This window comes from Periplaneta americana, chromosome 1, assembly GCF_040183065.1.
Source record: "Periplaneta americana isolate PAMFEO1 chromosome 1, P.americana_PAMFEO1_priV1, whole genome shotgun sequence".
NCBI classification, from domain to species: Eukaryota; Metazoa; Arthropoda; class Insecta; order Blattodea; family Blattidae; genus Periplaneta; species Periplaneta americana.
Window position 1 is genome coordinate 185,000,006 of NC_091117.1, and position 18,177 is coordinate 185,018,182.

At 34.2% G+C, this 18,177-nt stretch overlaps 1 protein-coding gene across 1 annotated transcript in view; it reads left to right on the forward strand.

Moving 5' to 3' along the window:
* The window catches only part of LOC138705118 (matrix metalloproteinase-2-like), a 672,465-nt gene that overhangs the window by 369,477 nt on the left and 284,811 nt on the right, over window positions 1-18,177 (forward strand). Inside the window, exon 2 of the mRNA XM_069833774.1 lies at window positions 15,370-15,471. Within this exon, the coding sequence (XP_069689875.1) occupies window positions 15,370-15,471 (102 nt within the window). The remainder of the gene's footprint in view (window positions 1-15,369; window positions 15,472-18,177) is intronic.

The following is an 18,177-nucleotide window of genomic DNA, read 5'->3' on the forward strand; positions in this document are numbered from 1 at the left end:
GGTTTAATTTGTACTTCAATAAAAAAATCTTTCTTTGTTCTTAGCTTCTATAATACATTGTCTCGCTTTTATTAATCAGGTAATCTTTTAGTACTTTGATATTTAGGGCCTATTGTAATTGTAAATTTAATATTAGTTCTAATTGTATTCTCCATAATTAGGAACTTAAAATCCAGACGTTTGAGATGGGCAGGGCATGTAGCACGTATGGGCGAATCCAGAAATGCATATAGAGTGTTAGTTGGGAGACCGGAGGGAAAAAGACCTTTAGGGAGGCCGAGTCGTAGATGGGAGGATAATATTAAAATGGATTTGAGGGAGGTGGGGTGTGATGATAGAGACTGGATTAATCTTGCACAGGATAGGGACCGATGGCGGGCTTATGTGAGGGCGGCAATGAACCTTCGGGTTTCTTAAAAACCATTTGTAAGTAAGTATGTAATTGTATTCTTAATATTGTAGTTGTAATCCGCCCTGGTAGAGAAGACTGATGGCCTTATCTCTACCAAGTTAAATAAATGTATACTATACTATACTATACTATACTATACTATACTATACTATACTATACTATACTATACTATACTATACTATACTACTATACTATACTGTACTATACTATACTACTATTCTATACTATACTACTATACTATACTGTACTATACTATATTATACTATACTATACTATAGATAGGCAGGGAAAGGGATACGTATGTGTTCCATTCGTTGTTACCAATTTTGGTTGTCATGGTTATTGTTCTTGACCAATAGGCCTATCCTTGATCACATAATATATAACAGATTGGCCATCCCCATGTTAAAAACCGTAACATTTAAAAGAGAGCAACCACCAGAATCGTCACTGTCCATTGGTAACAATGCCAGATGGAAGTACAGTTGCTCCAGCAAATCACATGGGAGTTATAATGTGACTTCTTCTATTGTCGCTAGATGACCGCATAATATTAATGATAGCTAATAATATAAAAATATATTAATTTTTTTTATTTATTTGTTTATTTAATTTTTATTTCCTTATTTATTTATTTACTTATTTATTTATTTATTTATTTTAATTTATCTACTTAATTAATTTTATTTATATATAATTAATTAATTATTTATATATAATTAATTAATTCTTTAATTAATTAATTATTTATTTATTTAATTAATTTATTTTTTCTTTATTTGTTATTCATTTTTTATTTATTTGCTTATTTATTTATTGTATTTAATTAATTAATTAATTTATTTATTTATTTATTTATTTATTTTATGTATTTATTTATTTATACTATTTATTATTAATTTATTTATTTTTATTTTTTGTTTATTTATTTTTCATTTATTTATTTATTATTTATTTTATTTATCTATTTAATTAATTAATTTATTTTTATTTATTTATTTATTTTTTATTTATTTTTATTTTATTATTTATTTAATTAATTTATTATTTGTTTATTTATTTATTTTTATTTATTTTTTACTTATTTATTTATTTTTACGTATTTATTTAATTTATTTAATTATTAATTAATTAGTTTATTATTTGTTTATTTATTTTTTTATTTTTTATCTTTTTGTTTATTTATTTTTTTAATTTTTTAATTTAGTTATTTAATTAATTTATTTATTTAATCTGTTTAATTAATTTATTTTATTTATTTATTTATTTATTTTTTATTTAATTAATTTATTTTATTTACGTATTTATTTTATTTATTTGTTTATTTATTTAATTATTTAATTTAATTATGTATTTATTTATTTACTTACTTTATTTATTTATTTATTTATTTATTTATTTATTTATTCTTCCAGAGTTAAGGCCATAGGGCTTTCTCTTACACTCTACCATGTCACAAAGTATACAAGCAGTGAAAATTTAATAAAAAGTTAAAGAACAGAATATAACATATTACAAAAAAAATAATAATAGCATAATAAAATCAACACTAAATAACATGAAAATAATACCATAATAGAAAAAAGAAAGTAAAATACATTGAAATATAATAAAAGCAAATCATTTAGTACAAGTAGTTAGTAGTTAATAACACAATGTAATGTAATAAAATAATAATAAAAAGAAGAAAAAATACGAAAATTAAATAAAATTCACTATAAAACGGGTATAATAATAAATTCATCTGGTAATCAAGAGAACAAAAAAGGGGGAAGGAAGGAAAAGAAAGTATATTTTTACAATACTACCAACATAGTGAAGCTGATAAAAATAATTGTTGCCTTGTAAGTCCATAAGAGTGATCAATCTGTTATATGTGATCTGGGCAATATAAAGCTGAGGAGAAATCTACTCTCTGAAAGGGAATTTTAAATGAAGGAAAAGGGAAATTGTGCCAAAAAGACTTACCAACACTGCCAATTAGGGCTCTTCCATTTGTTCCTATTTCTACTCACAGACTTGTCCCAGTTTCTAGAGAGTCGGATGTAATTTCAATCATATCCGTTGGCATGCCAACGTAGAGATGGAAACAAGACCATCTCCATGCACAATGAGCATGAACATTATTTTTTCGTACGGTAGGTTATTTTACGACGCTGTATCAACATCTCGGATTATTTAGCGTCTGAATGAAATGAAGGTGATAATGTCGGTGAAATGAGTTCGGGGTCCAGCACCGATAGTTACCCAGCATTTGTTCATATTGGGTTGAGGGGAAAACCCCGGAGAAAACCTCAACCAGGTAACTTGCCCCGACAGGGAATCGAACTCGGGCGACCTGGTTTCGCGGCCAGACGTGCTAGCCGTTACTCCACAGGTGTGGACATGAAAATTATTACAATTACTAGTCGTACCCGTGCGCTCCGCTGCACCTGTTAGAAATAAATATAAAGTAATTGCAGAATTAAAATAGGACGTTTGATCCAGGGAACATTCCTGTTTGATAGAAGGATAAATCGTTTAATCTGTTACTTAATTTAAATTGTATTTAAATAATTAACATGCGATCATTTTGGTCCAGAGACCACTCATTTGGTGCAATGACAATTCCTTAAATATGTTTCCTATTTGTTATTACATGCAACCATAGTTTAATGAAGACTGACATCATTTAGTTTTGATGTGTAAACTTTATATTACTTGCTATATGTTTCCATTGAATTATAGTAATATCTTAATTTTAACCATTGTTTTCTACATCTTCAGTAAATGGCGCTTGGTCCACTATGGCTCTGAACCCTTCAAAGAACTTAAATAGTGATTCAGCATATATAGTGGTATTTAGTTATATTTCTTTCTTTCGAAAATGTAAGAATTCACTATCTCTATGTACAGCTGTCAAAAGAAAAAGTGGCCGCTCTCCTGGAACAAAGTTCCCTTCGGGTATCTTCGCTATAATTCGGAGACAGGCGATGTTACATGTTGTTGGACCACGTTGCCTGATATCTACAGTTATAATTGAAGTATTCATTCCGTGATTCGATAGGGTAATGGTAGCGTTCAGGCCTCTTATTCATGAGGTCCTGCGTTCGACTACAACCTCGTGCTTTTTATGTTCTTTTTTGTTATGTTTTTGAGAGGGACAAACTATACATAATGGCTCCTTTCTCTTTTACGATTATTTTAGTAATTAACATCAGGTTCATTAATATATTATGCCATGACTTTATCATTATGATATTGTGGCTGCAAATGGAAAGAAAAAAGATTTTATTCTCAATAAAAATATCTTTCGTGGCATAAACAAAACAAATTTACTGGCGTCGGCCTTAAAACATTCAAACAATTAAACGTTCAAAAAACAAAACAAAAAGCCACAATTCAATATTTAGTCTATCTTCCTCTTATCTCGATCATCTTGCAGTCGAGTGGGCATGGAATCGACTAGTCTTTGCAAATAGCGACTGTTCTTAGACACGATATTCCAGGCATTCTGAACATACCCACATACATAAGTGTTCTGTCCATGGGCAGGTCTTTCATTGCAAACGCAGCAATCTCCAATCTTTCCTATTTTCTGCCTTCCTCTTAGTCTCCGCATATGATCCACATATCCTAATGTCTTCTATTATTCTTTTCAACCAGAGACCCAACCAATTCCTTTTTCTCTTTCTAATCAGTTTCAGCATTATTCTTTCTTCACTCACTTTTTCAAACACAATTTTATTTCTTATTCTGTCTGTCCACTTCACACGCACCGTTCTTCACCACATCCACATTTCAAATGCTTCAATTCGTTTCTCTTCATTTCGTCGTAATGTCCATGTTCCTTCCCCATACAATGCCACACTCCACACAAAGCACTTCACTAGTCTCTTCCTTAGTTCTTTTTCCAGAGGTCCGCAGAATATCCTTCTTCTTCTATTAAAAGCTTCCTTTGTTTATGTTTGCAGTTTTTCTTGGGAAGGATAGGCCTAAATGCGGTAACATCCCGTTGCTTTCCGCACACCACTATCTCTTTCGCATCTTATTAAATTCCAGGGGACCCAAGCATGGAGATGAGAGTGGATTTGACTAATTGGGCCCTCCGGACTTCACCGAAAGTCACGGCAAGGTTTAAATATTAATTCTATCAGGATGTTTGACCCGATCAGAGACCGGGAAATCTCAATTAGCCTTTGCCCCCCGCATCCTGGACTAGCTTCTACGAATCATCAGAAAATCTTAGAGTGTGATTGGGCCAATTTTTCCGAAAATGTTTCCACACTTTTGCCCTCGTAGCTCAGCGGACGAACGTCGAAATTTAGATGTCAACGTCTCAGGTTCAATTCCTCGTTACTCCTTTTCATTTTATTGTGGTTCAAGATAGTATAATGTAATAATACAAAAAGAAAAACTAACTGGATTTATGCAATTGGATTTTTCCAAACCTAATATTAAATTTATGTTATTTATATCGCTAAAGAACGATTACAATATAAATAACTAGAATATTATTTATACAGTATCACTAAAGAACGATAACAGAATATAAATGATAAATATCGGTTTGTTTAATTAATATAAGATATTATATAATACTTATTTAATTATCTAAATAAAATAACCTATTTTACAAATAAGGATGGTTATTTGTGTTATAATAATTACTTACATAAAATACAGATTATTTATATTGCGAAAGAACAATAACAATATAAATAACTTGAATATTATTTTATAATGCTAATGAAGGAAAACAGAATATAAATGATAACTTGAATATTATCTATATCGCTAAAGAACGATAACAATATAAAAAACGTGAATATTATTCATATCGGAATTTCACAGATTTATTACAGATATATTTAAGAAATTGTAGAAGAATAGTAATTAGCAGGGAACGGATTTATATGGACTAAAAATATATGAAATATGTAAATATATATGTAGTTATTTTTACCAAAATATGGAATTAAATATGGATTTTTACCAAAATATGGAATTAAATATGGACTTAAAATTATAAAAAAATGACTATGTACGTTAAATATTGGTACATTTTAATCAAACTAAACAAAAAATATAATGGACGTACCTTATCTTCCAATGTAGTTTCAACAAAACACAATTTTTATTGTCTGTTACCATAACAATAGGTTACAAACATTTCTTTCAAGTGCTGAAAAGTGAATCTTCTTCTATTGTCTCTGAGGATAGATTTATACTGACTAAAAGAGCGTTCGACGTCACAAGAAGTAACTGGTACATAATTCAATTTCACAATGTCTGCTGGGGATAAGTCCAAGTTAATCTTCACTGTTGATTCACCACTCATCACAGCAACAACCTTTTGTAGTTCTTCATATCCAGGGTTTTTTGAAAGTACAGTGTCCACCTTAGCTCTTACTGCATCTGCAACTTTACCTCTACCACGATTCAGTTGTTCCACAGTACTATTTATAATTTCAAAACTTTCAGATAGTGAAAGGTGCCTATTTTGGAGACTTTTGAGCGTTTTTATGATGCATGAAAATGTATGCTGAATGTGAGCTAAGTCATTCTTCACACTTATGTCACAGGTAACTGTTTTCGCAGTATCAATTGAGACTGCATCTTCAGAGTCCAATGCAAGGAGAACATTGTTAATAGAGTCTATATGTTCGGCATAATATTCAACTGCTTCTAGCCATGTACCCCATCTAGTTAAAATTGGCTTTGGTGGCAATGGAATTTCAGGGTACATTTCTTTCAACACGTTAACTCTACTGGGAGCTTTGAGAAATACTTTTTTCACTGATGAAATCAACAAATCTACTTTAGGGAAATTGTCTCTGACCACTTCTGCCACACGATGAAATGCATGCGCCACACAAGTAAAATGAGTCAATTTAGGATATACAACAGATAATGCTTGTCCAGCTTTGACCATATAAGGGGCAGCATCGCTAATAAAGAATAACACATTATCGTACATAATACCCTTTGGCCACAGGATACCCATAGCTTCGTTGAACAGTTTAACTATAGTTTTGTTATTGCACTTTTCTAGAACATCACAATGTAAAAGAATTCGTTCAGAATATTGTTCACTTAACAAACCGATAACTACATTACCAACAAGTCTACCTTCTTTGTCGGGAGTCTCATCAATGGAAACCCAAATTGAACTATCTTTAATTTCATCTCTTATCTTCTGTATTGTCTCATCGTAGATGGATGGAGCATACGTCTTCCTAAGTGTTGACTCATCCGGGATTGTATGTTGAGTATATTTTTCAAGGAATTCCCTGAAGACCTTATTCTTTAGTTTGTAGAGAGGAATATCAGCAGAGATGAGAGAACGGCACAGGTCGATGTTAAACTCAGATCTTACATTCGATGTTGTTGGTTGTGTTAAAAACAATTGTCTCTGCTTGGAATTTAGTTGTTTGTTGGCCTGATGTTTACTAGTTGTAATGTGTTGTTGCACCAGGAACTTTTGTGTAGATGATACTGCACACTGACACAAATTACAAAATAATATTTTATTGTCAGTTGATAAACCATCTTCTTTAAATTCTGAAATGTAACTTGTTAGTTTTGATTTTAAATTGACTGAATGACGTACTTTTGGCATATTTACCGTCTTTATAGTATGATTTACAAAACTGAACCTATGTGTACTCTGACTGGCATTTAACTGTTGAGCTGCACAACTGAAGTCTGTTAAAAATTTTAAATTAAATTAATACAGTTTTGTAACTTACTTTCCCATTGTTGATAGGACTGCTAATTTTCAAATAACTCTGATGTTAAAGGGATTACTGAACATGTGTTTAAATCTCTATTGTTGAAATGTATTTTTAAAAGTTAATGGAATTTTGTTTTGTTTTATTGTTAAACCTAATATAATATGGACTGTTTTATATGAAATATGGAAAATATATGGAAATTAACGAAAATATGTACTAAACTCTAAAATATGGAAAAATATGGAAAATAAAAGTAGGATTTTTCAACCCTACACATTGTGAAACATAAAGATAATGCAAAATATAAATTATATTAGCTTTATAAGTAAATATGTATTTACATATAAATCCTTTCCCTGGTAATTAGTAACAGTGTCCTATTTATTCTTCTTGGAGCCAAATTTGTAACTTTTAAAAGTGTGGTTACTATGTTGAAGTGTATGTGTTGTAACAGATGCTTGATTTGTTATGTATGTGAGTCAGTTATGTGATGCTTGATGTCGTCGCAATGTCGTAATTATAGTTTGATTGTGTTTGTATGACTATTGTGTATTAATTTATGATGTATGGTACGGAGGGCTGCGTATTTGTGTTATAGAAGTGTTACGTATGTGTGTTGTTAATGTTTTTGCATGTTTCAAATTGATACCTGATATTTATTTTGCAATCGCAATGCCTAATTTACGGTTTGTTTATGTTTTGTTTACATCGCGTAAGCTAATTTAATTTTCTTTTCTAATTTTCTTTATGCTTATCTTTTTTGTGTATGAAACTATAGCCCTAACATACATATGTAAAATAGGGCTAACCACCATTGGAGATACAATAATAAAAATTGTTATTCATATCGTTATAAAACGATAACAGAATACAAATGATGACTTGAATTTTATTCATATCTCTAAAGAACGATAACAAAATATAAATAACGTGATATCCATAAAGAACGATAACTGAATATAAATGATAATTTGAATAGCATTTACATCGCTAAAGAACGATTAAAAAATAAAATGAAAACTTGAAGAAGGCCCGAACCCACAACCTTTGAATCACTAAACAAGCACTCTACCGCTGGCCTACGAGGCGCTTGTACAAGCACATGCATCGTGTAACATCGCCGCGACCCGAAGTGGACTTTGAAAATATTCGCTGTTCACGAGTGCGGCCACTTTTTTTTTGACAGCTGTACCATTGCCATGGAATGAATAAATGTGTTTTTTCCTACTCAAAAAAAATTATATTTTGCACATAGGAGTTACTGCAGGAACAACAACGCTATAATCTGAGGCGGCGGTGAAAATGTATTATATTGTTATTTTAAAAGTCTTGTATATCCTTAAATATCAGTCCTATCACAATTTTGCATAGAATAAAACTTATCGGAAATCATTTTTAAAGAAACTTTTGTTATGTAACATTTTTTGTAAAAATCAATAATAATATTTATTTAATGATATTTATTTAACCCCCCCTTTTAAATAACGTATTTTGAATGTCACATAGCCTAAAATCTAAGTTACAACGAACTTAATTTATATTCCAATTTTCATCGAAATCCGTTCAACCATTGTCGCGTGAAAAGGTAACAAACATCCAGACAGACAGACAGGCATACATATAAACAAGAATTTCAAAAAAGCGATTTTCGGTTTCAGGATGGTTAATTATACATGTTAACACCAATTATTTTTGGAAAATCGAAAATTACCAGAAAAATTTTGGCTACAGATTTATTATTAGTATAGATTATTATTGCAATCGAAGAATATAACACTACTGAAAAAATAATTTGTACACTCTCACTGTCAATTATAATAATTGTTGAGCGGGAAAAGAGCGATCGTACTAACTGCTGCTGCTACTACTAAATTCCATAAGACGAGGAAGAGGTTGCTCCAGCTGGTGAATTGTATTTTTGGCAATACTGTACATTGCTCACGGAACTTTTACTTACCATGGGCGTCACGACCGGCGTTTCCGCGATTTGAATGACAAAGTCTCATCAGACGTAGTAGTGGTTGTTGACAGAAATTCACACTTTGCAGACCTCCCTGAGTACTGGACCCAAAGGGACTCAAACCGCCCATATCAACCATTCTGCTCACATAAGTGCTTCTTCCCACTGTTTAAATGAAAACAAGTTCGACGTCAGGAAAGGGGATGCACGTCATGGCAGCGCTCGACCATCAAAACCTACTGCTCCATAGAGCTCTACGAGTAAAGTGCTCTGGGAAAGTGCGAGGAGCCGCCTGAAATTTTTTCTCCAAGCAAGAGGCTTATAGAGGTATTCTCTCAAGCTCTCAGGGTTTAGCACGACCTGCTGGGCAAACAGAATGCTTTTGGAAGCTCATCGATACACTTCCAGAGGATCGTTAAAAATAAAGTATAGCATTTTAAAATTCAATTAAATAAAATCACAGATACAAGGTAGATATGTGGCTTTATACTTTTGTCCCTTAATTTATAGCAAACAATGTAATATACGATTGGAAGTTAAAATTCTGAACTTCTGAAAACTGCTGGATTTTTTTCTTTGCTATCCCTAGCTCTAATGGTAACACAGAACATATTTTTCTCTTGTAAATGCACTAAGGATAGGAACAGATTTAACATTGAAAAGTCCACACCTGTGGAGTAACGGTTAGCGCGTCTGGCCGTGAAACCAGGTAGCCCGGGTTCGATTCCCGGTCGAAGCAAGTTACCTGATTGAGATTTTTTCCGGGATTTTCCCTCAACCCAATATGAGCAAATGCTGGGTAACTTTCGGTGCTGGACCCCGGACTCATTTCACCGGCATTATCACCTTCATCTCATTCAGACGCTAAATAACCCGGGTTTGATTCCTGGTCGGGCCGAGTTATCTGGTTGAGGTTTTTTTCCGAGATTTCCCCTCAACCCAATATGAGCAAATGCTGGGTAACTTTCGGTGCTGGACCCCGGACTCATTTCACCGGCATTATCAGCTTCATCTCATTCAGACGCTAAATAACCCGGGTTTGATTCCTGGTCGGGCCGAGTTATCTGGTTGAGGTTTTTTCCGGGATTTCCCCTCAACCCAATATGAGCAAATGCTGGGTAACTTTCGGTGCTGGACCCCGGACTCATTTCACAGGCATTATCACCTTCATCTCATTCAAACGCTAAATAACCCGGGTTCGATTCCCGGTCGGGGAAAGTTACCTGGTTGAGGTTTTTTCCGGGATTTTCCCTCAACCCAATATGAGCAAATGCTGGGTAACTTTCGGTGCTTGACCCCGGACTCATTTCACCGGCATTATCACCTTCATCTCATTCAGACGCTAAATAACCCGGGTTTGATTCCTGGTCGGGCCGAGATATCTGGTTGAGGTTTTTTCCGGGATTTCCCCTCAACCCAATATGAGCAAATGCTGGGTAACTTTCGGTGCAGGACCCCGGACTCATTTCACCGGCATTATCACCTTCATCTCATTCAGACGCTAAATAACCCGGGTTTGATTCCTGGTCGGGCCAAGTTATCTGGTTGAGGTTTTTTCCGGGATTTTCCCTCAACCCAATATGAGCAAATGCTGGGTAACTTTCGGTGCTGGACCCCGGACTCATTTCACCGGCATTATCACCTTCATCTCATTCAGACGCTAAATAATCTAAGGTGTTGAAAAAACGTCGTAAAATAACCTACTTAAAAAGACATTGAAAATCTGAAAGGTTTACTAGTTACGTGTGATAATACAATATAAAATATTTCAACTGCATGAGCTTCTACAAATACTTGTTAGGAAACCAAAAACTGTTGGGGTTACATTTCTCTATTCAGAAAGTATCGACGGCACAAAATTGAAGAAGACAACAGTGAAAGGTTGGGTGACTCTAATAATTAAGATTAAAACTAAAATATTTTCAGTAATTTACCAGAAGCTTCACATCAAACTAAATAAGCAAGGAACTTTCACTATGTTTTGGTTACTTTTAATTGTATGTTTCTGTATTATACAATGCCAGTCACTCATGTGCCAATATACAGTAAAGCCAAGTGAAGTTTATCAAGACGTGCAGAATGTAGTAAATCAGCATTTTTATTGTCATTTTTAATTAAAATTTGATAATATGATATTGTGCATTATCTATGTCTTGTAACGGACTGTGATATCAAAATATCTTTGCCGAAAGGCTGTGTCCTCTTTCCTTATGATGGAACTATGGTAACTCCATGGATGAATATAATAGGATGCGAAACTGCGGTCAACACCATCTACCTTCGCCCGTCCGAAATAACAAAATCAGCGCCCGGTATCGTAGGTGGTGAATTTTAGAAGTACGTGGTGGATATATCCTCCAGAGTTCTCCACTTTTCCGTTAGGGCTAGACAAGATGAGGAGACAAGGTGGAAGCCAGAAACTTGTAAAAAATATTGAGACAAACGTTGTCCACCTGGATGTAAGTGGTACGTGCGTGTATATGCAGTGTTTGTTAAACAATGACATTTATTAGGACCTTGTTGAAATAATGTTGTTGAGTGTATTGTAATATAGTAGATATTAATATAATAATTTCAAATAACTAACTAGTTTTTGCAGAATTTTCCAATGCACTGTACACTAAATACCCAAAGAATATAGCATGGATTGAATACAATTTCAATTATCTAAAACTTTACTTTATTTTCTGTCCCTTTTTGGTTGTATTTTCAGCTGGTACCAGCATTTTTGGCGTGTGTCCTATATATAAGTATAGTGCCCAATTTATGGACATGTTGCTAGTGCAGCTGAGAATGGTACCAATCCCTATATACGTCACATCATTTGCCAAACACAGTTGTTAGACTGACTGCGGCAAATGTAAAACACTCGCACTTAACGTTCCCATTACTTATTTCACACGCCAAAAATGGTGACGCCGATGTAATAAGTTGTATTAGAAAGTAATAGGCTATAAAGTAGTGTCTCATCTTGCTGTTGGCTCCAATACGTTTTTTTCAGTGAAATATGGAAGAAATAAAAACTTAAATAGTTTATTTTATATTTAGTGGTTTCGGGGTGGGGTGGGAGGGAGGGAGATTTTTCAAGCATATAATTCTACTTTCCGCCACTTAGTGCGCTGCTAGATATGTGAAGTAATTATTTATTCCTTCCACCGCTTGATGTGCTTCTATATGCATGTAATAATTGGTTACCCGGGCAAAAACAGGTGGCAGCAAGATCAATTTCTACATTAGCGTCTCAATAACTTTCTCATCCTATTATAATTCATCCATGGTAACCCTAAAAATATAAACACGAGACATTCACTGATTTCATTGATAACTACGATTCAACTTTCTCGCTGTGACTGAATTCAACTGCGCTCGTAAAATATTCAGACTTTTAATATTATGTAGGAATCTTTGACGCAGCCCCATCCTTTTCTGCGGTTTCTTGAGTTGTCCGTTAGAGTTGAAAGCTCTGAAGACAAGAAAATGAGGGAAGACGCAGTGCATTATCTGAGTTGGCTGCTGTCCCGAATTCCTTGCATAGTCGGCAGCGTGAGGAATTCCCAGCCAACTCGCACGGGCTGCAGGTAAGAACCCAGCAGCCGATGATAAGATAGTTCCCATACGCGGAGTTATGCGGCAAACGCCAACTATTTTCTTCACACCTCAATTTATTGAACTTTAAAACATCTGCAAAATGCGGACATAAAAAAGCGCTGTAAATTCACATCGCCTACGTCCTACTGTGTACTATTTTAAGTTTCGTGAACCGAACTGACTAAAGGCTGTGTGATGTATCTTGTCTCACTGTGAAAAGAGAGAGAAAGGAGATATGTCTTACTTCGTCTGTGTTGTTATGGCGATGGGGGAGTGGAGCGGTGTCGTCCATCCATCCAGTGGCGGAAGGGACTAGTTGATACATTCTGTAGCGCAAAATAAAATAACAAAATATCTCTCTTCGTACTGTGTAGTTCCGTCACTGAGCTTGTCTTTCAAGAAACTGAGTTCCGGCAGCCTGTACAATAACAAGATTTTGAAAGGAATCCTGAAAATTTACAACCCTCCTATAATCGCCACCCTCATTTGAAGGGACTTGGTTTTATTGCTACTGAGACAAGATAAACCTTACCAGGTATAGTCGCGTTACACTCGTTCGGTAGGTGCGGTTTAAAACTTCGAAACTGTCCTTCCTTGGCGCCAACAACCAGTGAAGGGCCAAGACCGACCAGCTGACACCTGACCTTAGGTCTAAATGTCTCAGCATAGGTGAACGACGATCCATTCAGCCTTTATAGCTGGTTTTAGAAACAGAATTTCGCTACCTATAGTAGTTCTCCAAAAATTCATCACGATGCTGGGTGGGCAGCGGTCCCATACACTCGCTAAAATTTCCTTCCCAGTGAGAACTAAAACCATTTTTTGCTTGGTTATTTAACGACGCTATATCAACTACGAGGTTATTTAGCGTCGATGGGATTGGTGATAGCGAGATGATATTTGGCGAGATAAGGCCGAGGATTCGCCATAGATTACCTAACATTTGCCTTACGGTTGGGGAAAACCTCGGAAGAAACCCAACGGGCATCGAACCCGCGCCCGAGCGCAACTCCGGATAGGCAGGCAAGCGCCTTAACCGACCGAGCTATGCCAGTGGCCTGGGGCGCGTATCGTAACGCGAGTCCTATAGGCATGATGTCTTAGACCAAAACAAACTTTAAAGCCACCTATTATTACAATTTTCGTGGTTTTATTCAGTCTCTCCGAAAATGCAACAATAGTATTTGCGCTCTCAAATTGGCGACAACCGCTCGCTCTCTTATAGCTTAAATATAGCCCATATATTTGCCTAATGGCATTATACTTCCATGATGTCTTTTAGCCGACAGCTGGCACTTTGATTCTCATTAATTGACTTCATCGAAACTACAGATCAGCGGTAATAGACGTTGTCTGTGCTTCAAAATCAGAATGAACCTACGTTCCTATCAGAGTGGTAATGATGATAATGTACTTTCTCAATAGGTGATATTATTATTGGGAAGAGTAAACAAGTGTTGGGGAAAATACTTATGTCGATTAAGTATAAATTATTCTCATAATTGACAATATCAGCGGTTTCCCGCTAAACCTAGTGCTTTTTACAATCAGTAGAGGGGGTGACATTTTGAATGTACTATTGACGACAATGACTGGTACCTTCGCCATCTATTCATAAAAGTAATAACTAAAGAAGCTACACTTAAGATAAGCGTTCACTACATCGTATCGCACTCCTCGGACGAATCGCACGCAACGGATATTTTAAGTGAAGTGCGTTCACTGTAACGGCTATACCTCATCGTCTCATCGGATTCCCTATCAGCTGTTTAAGACATATATATATATATATATATATATATATATATATATATGACGTACGATATTGACATTGCTGGAAACAGAGGAGTTTTGAGGTTAGGTCTATTAATAATGAGTGTTAGCGAAAGAATTCGTAATTGTTTCATGCTTCTTAATTGAAGAGGAAACGAAAGAGATATTGGTTACATTATATATATATATATATATATATATATATATATATATATATAATATGTAAGAAACGTCTTGATTACTGTAATGGGAATGCCTCAAATTATATAATAATTATATAATTCTTCGCAGTTTTCTACAAGCGAAATAAGTTTTCCGTCTGCCATTTTGGCGCGACACTGAACATGGCACAACATAATAGTAACAGTTGACCAATTAAAATTGATTTATTAAAGAAGGTCATGATCGCACGCATCGGAAAAGTTGCTCATCCGAGATACGTGGACGGATTTACCGAGAGCCGATGCATGCGATACGATGTAGTGAACGCTGTTACATAACAATTACAGCAAAGATTGTCGTTTTCCGATCCGTGCGATTCGTCCGATGAGTGCAATACGATGTATTATCTATCACTATCGATTAGTAAGGGTCAGGAATCTTTGAACGTTAATGCACCTGCACAAAACATTGGTTTATCCCCACACATTTTAGCGATTTGCTTGTATTATTGATAATATATCATTTATATCAATTTTGTCTCTCCTATGACATAAGGCAGACAGGGAATTGAAAGTAACTGACTTGTTCAGTCGGTTTGTCATATTCATTTTTAGAAAAATTTATCTTCACCTTTGCAAGCCATTTGTTACGCTGACAATTCGAGCAGTGAGCGGCGCTTTGTTATCTGGTTTTTCACACATAAGCATGTCGTTGAGGCCACGAGGAGGAAGTCATATTATTTACGCTTCCTGTTACAGCAACACTATCTGATGAACTTCGGCTACCTCCCTCAGTCGGATCTGGAAACCGGCAACCTGAGGACCGACGACCAACTCCGGGATGCCATCCGAAATATGCAGGTAAGTGTGATATATCGCATTATTTTGTTGTCTCTTATGTTGGTAGCTTTGTATTATGTTATGATCCAATTTTTCTCAAACTTTTTTCAAAGCAACAGTGTTGAAAATTATCTGTACTATCTTAACGTAGCAGTCGAGTACTCTTTTCTAAATCTATCTCATAAATTGTTTTGAATTAGATAGACTTACTTATTTCATAACGAAACATATGTTAGAAATATGTTTATAACAGCAAACCGTTTCTCTTAAATGTTCTATTCCACCGGGAATAAGCAGGGCCAGGTATTTATGGAGATCGCGAAAATCACGACATAATTGATATACACAATAGATTTTTACTAATCTTTGCGAATGAAGTGATTCTGATTAAAAAATATGTGGATAAAACAATCACGACAAATCGCGAAATAGAGTTCTAATACCGAAATATGAACACATTCGCGAATTATTACTATTGCGTCGTGTTGTAGCGAATTTCATATTCTGAATTTTTTCGGGAATTTGTTATATCCAAGTAGGCTACATTACACGATATTCCAGTGTTCTGATTACATTAGTGAAGTCAAAAGACGGAGAATTCAACATTTCACTAATAATTTGAGGGCTGCAAGTTTTTTTTTTTTTTTTTTCGTTTTTAATGAATGTGTGTTAAATACAGTCTCAATCCAACACATATTGTCTCTTGGTCATACCGCACCTTTATCAGAATCCAACGAACGTTTAATGCTAATTATTTGGAAAGTAATATTCATACTAAGTTAATACTCCAATTCCAAAATAATTGTATTTTCAAAAATTTCCATTAATCTCCGCCAAGAGTACAAATCAATCACCAACAATCTCCGCTGAAAACAGTATTAAAAACACAAATAATAAAATTAATCTCCATAAATACCTGTCCCTAGTAATAAGTAATAATATCATAAGATTTTATAGCAAATTACAGCATACATTTTGAACATTTTAAAGCCAATTTTCCTTTGTTTTAATAATCACACATTACAAAAATAAAATAGTACACTACATTTTATGGTCCAGTAGATGATTATTGACATAATTCAAAATTTTAATGGCACGTTTAATAAAACTTACAAGAATTTGTTGCAAATTAAAGTCAATAGTTTGTACACATTGAAGGCAATTTTTCTTTATTCTAGGAAACACACTTTAAATAGAACACTTCATTTTATGGTCCTGTTTATATTAATATACGATACTTTAAAATTCTAATATTTTAGGCCTATGCAATAAAATTTGCCAGTTTTATAGAAAATAACAACGAAATGTTTGAACAATTTGAAGCCAATTTTATATTATTTTAATAAACACAGTTTATACTATAAAGCAGAACATTTCATTTCATTGTCCAATAGATTATTAAAAGACTTTAAGAATAAAACATTGCATGTCATAAAACATGCAAGATTTTATAGAAAATTACGGCATACAAATTGAACATCTCAAAGCTCATTTTTCATTATTTTAAGGACAAAATTTTACAAAATTATGTAATATAACGCTTCAGTAGATTATTGTTAACATACTTAAACATTTTAACAACACGTGTAATAAAACTTAAAAGATTTTATATCAAATTACAGAAGACAGTATGAACATTTTGAAATCAATTTTCCTTCATTTTAATAAACACCCTTCAGAAAATCATAAAAGAGAAAGCTTCATTTCGTGATTCTGTAGACTATTAATATACTTTAAAATTCTAATACCATGTGTAATGAAACTTGTCGGATTTTATAACAAATAACAGCGAATATTTAGAACACTTTGAAACCAATTATCCGTTTTTATAATAAACACGCTTTTCAAAATCATAAAGTAGAACTTTGTATTTCATGACCCAGTATATTACTTTAAATAAATAGGACTATCACATGTAAAAAACTTTTTATCGGAAATTACAGCGAATACTTTGAACATTTCAAAGCCAATTTTCCACTGCTTTAATAAAAGCACGTTACGCGATGAAATAGATCGCTACATTGCGTGGTTCAGTAGATTAATAAGTCCACACCTGTGGAGTAACGGTCAGCGCGTCTGGCTGCGAAACCAGGTGGCCCGGGTTCGAATCCCGGTCGGGGCAAGTTACCTGGTTGAGGTTTTTCCGGGGTTTTCCCTCAACCCAATACGAGCAAATGCTGGGTAACTTTCGGTGCTGGACCCCGGACTCATTTCACCGGCATTATCACCTTCATATCATTCAGACGGTAAATAACCTAGATGTTGATACAGCGTCGTAAAATAACCCAATAAAATAAAAAAAGTAGATTAATAATATTTTAAAACTCTAACACCACATGCAATTTCACATAACCTATCAGATTTTATAGAAAATGACAGTGCTTATCATTGCTATTTTTATTCGCAGCTGTATACTTGTAGGATTATTTCTTGTAGTAGAAGCAACGTGTAATAGAAAAGTATCTTTCGTAAACCAGTCAGTACTTTGTAATGTAGTATACAGGGAATTGTCAATGCTATATATTTTCAGCAGTAATAAAATTATGTCTTACGAAACTATTTCGTCAAATAAGTTACTTAATAGTCTAATCAGTCTGCTGCCAGCTCGACAGCTTAATGAGACAGTGTTGTAGTATTCTGGCCTTGAGAGCGTTATCTGGGCTTATCATTGTTCATTTTAAGTCAGTACTTATCTACTTGCTGGTCATAATCGGTCATGCAGTTTAA